Source organism: Sapajus apella, unplaced genomic scaffold (assembly GCF_009761245.1).
Source record: "Sapajus apella isolate SASKATOON/1434 unplaced genomic scaffold, GSC_monkey_1.0 scaffold60, whole genome shotgun sequence".
Lineage (NCBI taxonomy): Eukaryota > Metazoa > Chordata > Mammalia > Primates > Cebidae > Sapajus > Sapajus apella.
This window is the reverse complement of record NW_022437000.1, coordinates 1509993-1518666: the sequence shown is the minus strand read 5'-3', so window position 1 is coordinate 1518666 and position 8674 is coordinate 1509993. Positions and strand designations below refer to the sequence as shown.

At 45.6% G+C, this 8674-nt stretch overlaps 1 protein-coding gene across 8 annotated transcripts in view; it reads left to right on the top strand.

The window, feature by feature from the left end:
* The window catches only part of NALCN (sodium leak channel, non-selective), a 368748-nt gene that overhangs the window by 353729 nt on the left and 6345 nt on the right, over positions 1 to 8674 (top strand). For all 8 annotated transcript variants that reach the window (XM_032246166.1, XM_032246167.1, XM_032246168.1 and 5 more), the window contains 3 exons: positions 1705 to 1862; positions 6577 to 6727; positions 8429 to 8578. In XM_032246166.1, the coding sequence (XP_032102057.1) occupies positions 1705 to 1862; positions 6577 to 6727; positions 8429 to 8578 (459 nt within the window). The remainder of the gene's footprint in view (positions 1 to 1704; positions 1863 to 6576; positions 6728 to 8428; positions 8579 to 8674) is intronic.

Sequence of the window (8674 nt, the reverse complement as noted above, 5' to 3'; positions counted from 1 at the left end):
TCCACCTCTTCCTCCTTGTCCACCTCCTCCTCCACCTCCTCCTTCTCTACCTCCTCCACCTCCTCCTTCTCCACCTCCTCCCTTTCCTTTTACTCTACCTCCTCCTCTTACTCCTCCCCCTAGCAAACACTCAGGCATAGTTCTAGGCAATGAGGCTACAGCAATGACCAAGATGGAACCATTCCTGTACTCACAGAGCTTACATTCTAATAGGTGGAGACAAATAGAAAAAAGTGAAATAATATTAGTAGTAGTGGCAGTATTTTCAGAAACTATAAATGCTCAGAAGTTAAAACTATAGACAGTAGTTGGGGTTGGGGCTGCATTGGCAGGGATGACCATGAAGGAGGCCCAAGGGGTGCTGTTTGAACAAGGAAGATTCTGCCAGGGTATCTGGGGGGAAATCTGGAAATAGTTCAAGAAGAGTTGATGAAGGGCACAAAATCCAAAATGCCAGCATGGGCATCATAAATGAGGGACCCAGGCACAGTCCTCAACCTGATTTGCTCCCTCTTCTTGGTACCCTCCAGCCACCCAGGATCCATTCTTGAGGGCTTTCCTTTCAACATAGTGCATGCCCTGCGTGCAGGGCATCTGACCTCACTCTCAGCTCCTTGGAATCCGCCTGTCTCTCCATAACTGTCACCCATGGGAACCCGCTTTCATGTAACACACACATGAAGACCACACTGCCCTGCACACGGAGATGTCAGTAACTGGCAGACAGTCATGGCACCAGCGTTCTGCCCAGCACTTTCATTCAAGACACAGCCAGGGCTGGCATGGTGGTTTGTGTTGCATGGAAGATAGCGACACATCTTAGATTCTCAGTGGCTGGACAGGTTCTGACTCCAGAAGAGGGAAGAGCTGGGAGCCTAATTCTCTTGTATACAGTTTTTTTAATTCTGAAGAAAACATGAAAAAAGAGTTTTCTCTTTTTATTTTTTTTAAGATGGAGTCCCACTCTGTGCCCAAGCTGGAGTGCAGTGGCATAATCTCAGCTCCCTGCAACCTCTGCCTCCTGGGTTCAAGCAATTCTCCACACTCAGCCTCCTAATTAGCTGGGACTACAGGCATGTGCCACTGTGTCCAGCTAATTTTTGTATTTTTAGTAGAAACCAGGTTTCACCATGTTGGCCAGGCTGGTCTCAAACTCCTGACCTCAGGTGATCCACCCACCTCAGCCTCCCAAACTGCTGGGATTGTAGGCGTGAGTGACCGCGAGTTATCTTTTAATGGTAGAAACACTTGTAATAAATATTAAGATGTTCCTCGCATCCGGATTGAGTGAAAAGGAGGATGACATGTGTGTCTTGTCCATTGTCTCGTGCGAGCGCCATTATGACCCACTCAGTGCATACGTTGGAGGCTGAGTCCGTGGGACGGGCTACATGAGCATCAGTCTGCTGAGAGCAAGAGCAGGGTCCTGGGGGCAGAGGGGGAGCTTCCCACGCCTCAATCCAAATGCTGCAATGTGGTGATGTCCCAGAGAGAGAAGCACCAGCAGAAATTTCTGTTTTCCATCCTATGCTCTTCTTAGTGCACTCAATTAATTCCACCAGGCTCCAAGGAGGTGACCAGCTTTCTTCACATCTGGTGCTAATTACGCTAGCTGTGGAGAAATAGCTCTTTTGTTTTGAGAAACCCAAGTAAATCACTGAGGCTGATGATGATTTGCTGCTGCTTCTTGTGCTCTGCCCCCAGGGTGTGATCCCCACGTTCCGCGTCAAGTTCCTGCTGCGGCTGCTGCGTGGGAGGCTGGAGGTGGACCTGGACAAGGACAAGCTCCTCTTCAAGCACATGTGCTACGAAATGGAGAGGCTGCACAATGGCGGGGACGTCACCTTCCACGATGTCCTGAGGTACGAGGCAGGCTCTCGCAGGCCCGAGCTGGGGCCAGAAGCCACAGCTGTCAGCCTTCAAGGCCTCTGCAGCACAATTAACAAGTGGGTGTCTAACCCAAATGCCACATCTGCCGTGGCTGTGAAGCGAGGTCACGTGTCCCAGGCGCTAAGTGCCCTTCCCCGCTGTCCTGCAATATTCATTTCCAAGTAGGGGCCTCACCCGGGAGGGCTGGGAGGCCGTGGCCTGATGTCCTGAGGGGCCCCTGCCCACTGAGGTGCTCCCCGAGGGGAAAGGTGGCAGGCGCCTGGGAGAACACAGTCCCAGCCCTTCCCTGCGATGCGGGAACTGCCCGGAAGAGCTGAGTGACTTGCTTGAGGTTCCGGGCTCTGTGGCAAAGCTGGGAATACAGTACAGAGCTCCTCGCTTGCACGGGTCTGATAGGATGCCTGGGCTGCTCTGCGATGGTTGCTCCGCTGGCTGGAACACCACATATACCAGATATTTCATGAGCACCCAGACAGGACACAGGGTCAGAAGGAGTCTCTGCCTTTTCCTCTCCTTGGGAGACTTCTTTATTTGTTCCCTTGGGCTACTGTAACTTAGCATCTTAAGCTGAGGGGCTTGACAACAGAAAGTTCTGGTCTCCAAGCTCTGGATGCCGAAAGCCCGAGATTGAGGTGTTGTAGGGCTGATTCCTTCTGAGACCCATGAGGGAGAATGTGCCCCACGCCTCTCGCCTGGCTGCTGGGGATGTGCTGCCACTATTGCGTGTTTCTTGGCTTGTAGAAGCGTCCGCCGGGTCTCCCTTCAACGTCACATGGCATTCTGTGTGTGTCTGTGTGTGTGTCTCTGTGTGTCTGTGTGTCTCTGTGTTTGTGTGTCTGTATATCTAAGTTCAAATTTCACCTTTCATAAGAACATCTGTCATATTACATTAGGAATCAATCCTACTCCAGTGTGATCTCATTTTAACTTAATTACTAATTAAAACTGCAATGTTCTATTTCCAAATAAAGTTACATTCGGAGGCACTGGAGGTTAGGACTCCAACATGTTTTTCTTTGGGAGGAAACATTCAACCCATAGCAGCTTCTTAAGCAGGAGTCCAGGGATCAAACAGAGGTCTATGGACTTGCAAGGGAAAACAATTACATCTTTATTTTCACTAATCACTCCCTGAAATGCAGCATACTCTTCCATGAGGAATGCAGGCAACAAACCACAGTTGCATTTTCAATATCCACGTCTTTGTTAGCAGGAGAACTCATAGAAATTTTCAGATCACATAACCGACGTCTTAAAATATCATTTATGCTCACCGGTGCTTCCGAGTTATGGTAGTTATTTGAGGTCTACTAGATAGTATTATTTAATGGAATAATAGAGGCACTTATGTTACTATATCACTGCCATTTTGAAGTAAATAATTTGAGAATTTTATTTATTATTATACTTTAAGTTCTGGCATACGTGTGCAAAACATAGGTTTGTTACATAGGTATACACATGCCACGGTGGTTTGCTGCATTCATCACCCCATCACCTACATTAGGTATTTCTCCTGATGCTATTCCTCCCCTAGACCCCCACCACCTGCTATCCCCCTCTATCCTCCTACCCACCCCGCCGACGGGCCCCAGTGTGTGATGTTCTCCTGTCTCCACGTGTTCTCATTGTTCAACACCTAATTATAAGTGAGAACATGTGGTGTTTGGTTTTCTGTTCTTGGGTCAGTTTGCTGAGAATGATGGTTTCCAGCTTCATCCATGTTCCTGCAAAGGACATGAACTCATCCTTTTTATGGCTGTATAGTATTCCATGGTGTGTATGTGCCACATTTTCTTTATCCAGTCTATCACATTTGGGTTGGTTCCAAGTCTTTGCTATTGCGAACAGTGCCACAATAAACATGTGTGTATGTGTCTTTATAATAGAATGATTTATAATCCTTTGGGTATATACCCAGTAATGGGATTGCTGGGTCAATTGATATTTCTATTTCTAGATCCTTGAGGAATTGCTACACTGCCCTCCACAATGGTTGAACTAATTTGCACTCCCACCAACAGTGTAAAAGTGTTCCTATTTCTCCACATCCTCTCCAGCATCTGTTGTCTCCCGATTTTTTAAAGATCACCATTCTTACGGGCATGAGATGGTATCTCAATGTGGTTTTGATGTACATTTCTCTAATGACCAGTGATGATGAGCTTTTTTTCATATGTTTGTTGGCCACATAAATGTCTTCTTTTGAGAAGTGTCTGTTCATATCCTTTGCCCACTTTTTGATAGGGTTGTTTTTTTCTTGTAAATTTGTTTAAGTTCTTTGTAGATTCTGGGTATTAGTCCTTTGTCAGATGGGTAGATTGCAAAAATTTTTTCCCATTCTGTTGGTTGCCAGTTCACTCTAATGATAGTTTCTTTTGCTGTGAAGAAGCTGTGGAGTTTAATTAGATCCCATTTGTCTATTTTGGCTTTTGTTGCTATTGCTTTTGGTGTTTTAGTCATGAAGTCCTTGCCCATGCCTGTGTTCTGAAGGTCATTGCCTGGATTTTCTTCTGGGGTTTTTATGGTGTTAGGCCTTATGTTTAAATCTTTTATGCATCTGGAGTTCATTTTTTAATAAAGTCTAAGGAAGGGATCCAGTTTCAGCTTTCTGCATATGGCTAGCCAGTTTTCCCAACACCATTTATTAAATAGGAAATCCTTTCCCCATTGCTTGTTTTTGTCAGGTTTGTCAAAGATCAGATGGTTGTAGATGTGTGACATTATTTCTGAGGCCTCTGTTCTGTTCCATTGGTCTGTATCTCTGTTTTGGTACCAGTACCATGCTGTTTTGATGACTGTAGTCATATAGTATAGTTTCAAGTCAGGTAGTGTGATGCCTCCTGCTTTTTCTTTTTCTTTTTTTTTTTTTTTTTGCTTAGGATTGGTTTCCTTTGTACAATTGTGTGTTTCATTCTGTGCATTTAAAGCATTAAGAAATGTCCCATGAGCTTCACTGCCACAGGGGTCCATGCCTCAGAAAAAATTAAGAGCAAGTGACTAGCAGTAGCTATTTTAATCTCATTGCAGTACCTACAAGTAGTGTGTGGGTATTGTGTCTCAAATTTCAGGAGAACTCAGGTGTACAGAAATATGCTTGTGGCCAAAAGCTGAAGAAAAGGATCAGATCAGCACAGGAAGAATCTGGGAAAAGCTCTCTTATCAATTTCACCTCCCACTCTTCAGTTCTTTCACGAACAAGCTGAAAAACAGAAAAGGACAGGATGGAAAAATGCATGTGAATAACAAAGGATGTCATCTCTGACAGAATGTTTCTGAGTCTTTCCTCCCAGTGGCAGTTTTTTTTAGGTTGACATGAGGCAGATAGGCATACCGTTATCATTCATATTCAGCCCCTTTGGAGCACACTGGTGCAGCTAACAAAAATAGACCCAGGCAAAATCAATGGTGGGGCTGCTTTTCCCCTTCCTGTTTATTCCCCTAGCCCAGTATATGATAAAAACAATGAAGCTTTGATGAGTTTCTTGATGAGTCAGGGAGGAGAGGAAGAGAAAATGCATTTTTCCCCTCTGTGGTGGGAAGAGACTTAGCAAAGAAGATAAGGCCAATGTATCAGTGCTCTCAGGAGCCTCCATGCTATGATTTGGGTTCCAGGATGGAGCTGAGGTCACAGAAGGGGATAGCTCACAGGTGCACCAGGGTGCATGAGCCATAACCTGGGATCCTGTGGCTACTCCTGGGTGCACCACTCTGCCAGGAAAGGCTGTTTTCTCCTCTGGAGGTGGACTGCTTGGTCCAGGCCTCCTGGGAGCTGCCTTATTGCTCCATGATGCAAAACATCTGCTGTGTTAGCTTCATCTACCACTGCATGGGCTGGTTGTGTGTCAAGGGCTAAATGGGAGTGGATATTAAACCCTGGATTTGTTTCATAGCCTCTAGAATTAATAAGGAAGGCCATGTGTGGTGGCGCACACCTGTAATCCCAGCACTTTGGGAGGCCGAGGCAGGTGGATCACTTGAGGTCAGGAGTTCAAGATCAGTCTGACCAACATGGTGAAACCTCATCTCTACTAAAAATACAAAATTAGCTGGCGTGGTAGCACATGCCTGTAATCCCAGCCACTTGGGAGGCTGAGGCAGGAGAATTGCTTGAACCCAGGATGGGGAGGTTGCAATGAGCTTAGATCGTGCCATTGCACTCCAGCCTGGGCAACAAGAGCAAAACTCCATCTCAAAAAAATAAAATTAAATTAATAAGGAAGATAAAGAAGGATGGATGAGATAAACAGAGAAGGAATGGAATGCAGGGGGTAAGGATGTGTGATACACAGCTGAGCAAATTAACCATCACCACATGTGGCTAAGTGTGAAGAAAGTATGGGATGTGGGGTTTCCCTTTTGCAGGGAAAGTCCCGAGTCTTTACCTAGCCTGGATCTTTTATTTTACAGGCACTCAGATGGCACTTACTGCTATAAGAGTCTCACAGATATCAACTCACTTAGTCATTAAATAAAGTAGTTACTAGGACTATCTTTATTTTACAGACAAGGGAAGGGAGACACAGAGAAGTGACAGGACCGGCCCAACACACACGAGGGTGAGGGATGGCGTCAAAACGCTAGACTCATTAGATTGAGTGATATCCTTTCTGGATTTTGACACATGTAAGTGTGTAAATCTCAGGTGAATCAGAGCTGTGATTGCAGGTGTGTTTCCCTCACCAGCATGCTTTCTTACCGGTCCGTGGACATCCGGAAGAGCTTGCAGCTGGAGGAGCTCCTGGCAAGGGAGCAGCTGGAGTACACCATCGAGGAGGAGGTGGCCAAGCAGACCATCCGCATGTGGCTCAAGAAGTGCCTCAAGCGCATCAGAGCTGTGAGTGAACTGCACCTATGCGGGTTGGGTCCCCGCCCCACCACGAAAAAGGAGGGATGAAAGAAAAGCGCTTCATGAGCGTGGGATTAGCTCCCTCTGTGATCAGCCTTCTATCCCTTTAAACTATGTCCACTTCCTCCACTTACAGTGGTCAGATCATGACGCAGACTTTCACTCTAGTCCAGTTAGCCCTGCCCTCTTTAGCAGAGTCCATTAGAAGTGTCCATGGAATCCCATTTTTATAATATGACATGAAGACTTTAAAAGCAGTTTATTGGCCAGGCTCAGTGGCTCATGCCTCTAATCCCAGCACTTTGGGAGATCAAGAGGATGGCTCACTTGAGGCCAGGAGTTGGAGACCAGCCTGCCAACATAGCAAAATCCCATCTCTACTAAAAATACAAAAGTTAACTGGGTATGGTGCACATGCCTGTAATCCCCACTACTCAGGAGGCTGATGCAGGAGAATCACCTGAACCTGGGAGGTAGAGGTTGCAGTGAGCTGAGAAAGTGCCACTGTACTCCAGCCTGGGGGACACAGTGAGACTCTATCTCAAAAAAAAAAAAAAGGCAGTTTATTGATATTAAAATATTTATGATGTCCATTTATTAAACTCAACTGTACGAAATTCTAAAATTTTCCACACATCAAATTTGTAAAACTTTTAAATTGCTGCTAAAAATTTCAACAAACCATGATAATGTTTATTCTGAAAAGACTGCCTCTCAGGATTAATGATGTTTCCTGCTTCCTGAATTATCAGCCTGTAAGATTATCTAACTCAAAAATTAATGAATGTATACGTCATTGGCATATACTGTGTTTACAGTGAATGCTTCTATGAGATAATTACTTTTATGAATGCTTTTGACACGTTTCACATTTGGGGGAAAAAAGAAATCACTAAACATTTATATATAAAAGAGATCGTTTTAATCCTCTTTCTCAGAGCAACAACATCAATTGCAGAAACGTGTATTTCTATTGGAGGAGAAAAAGGTCCCAGAGAAAAGATACAACTCAACCTCCTAGAGCAAGGCCAGCTGCCCAGTGATGTCCTGTCACTGCCGGCCACTATAGCTATGTTGTTAGCTCCAGGGATCAACCTGTCCTCCTCCGGCTCTGAGAGGCCACAAGGAGCCCTGGCTTCAGTATATTCCAAGACAGACTGGACTCCTGGCTTGGCCTGAAAACTTCAGAACAAAGACAAGAACAAAGGTTTTCTCTTCCACCCGAGGCTCTCTGCCTCTTACAACGTGCGGCAAAGTGGGAGAAGGGTTGGCGTTGTATTGGCTTAATTAGCCTAGAATAAAATAAGAAGAGAAAAATAGGATAGCTGTGTTAGTACTTTAAAACACAAGCTGGGCACAGTGGCTCATGCCTGTAATCCCAGCACTTTGGGAGACTGAAGCAGGAAGATCACTTAAGACCAGAAGTTTTAGACTAGCCTGGGAAATAGAGTGAGACTTCTTCTTTCTAAAAGAACTGGGAAGGCAATGCATACATCTCCAAGCCCACATTTGCATCAGCCTCCCTTAATTGAACATTGAGATTACTTCAGGATCCTTATTTGGACATTCCTAAGGGGTCACCGATCATGCAGGTCTTTGGAGAGGGGAGAAGAAAATATGATTTGTGTGGCGGTGGGGCGGGCAGGATGCTGGGCTTACTTTACTGAACAAACAATCGCATTTCCACAGAAACAGCAGCAGTCGTGCAGTATCATCCACAGCCTGAGAGAGAGTCAGCAGCAAGAGCTGAGCCGGTTTCTGAACCCACCCAGCATCGAGACCACCCAGCCCAGTGAGGACGCAAACGCCAATAGTCAGGACAACAGCATGCAACCCGAGGTATGGGCACGAGCCGTCCTTCAGCCCAGGACACTCCTTGGGCTTCCTTCTTTTAGTAAAAAAAAAAAAAAAAAAAAAAAAAAAAAAAAAAAAAAA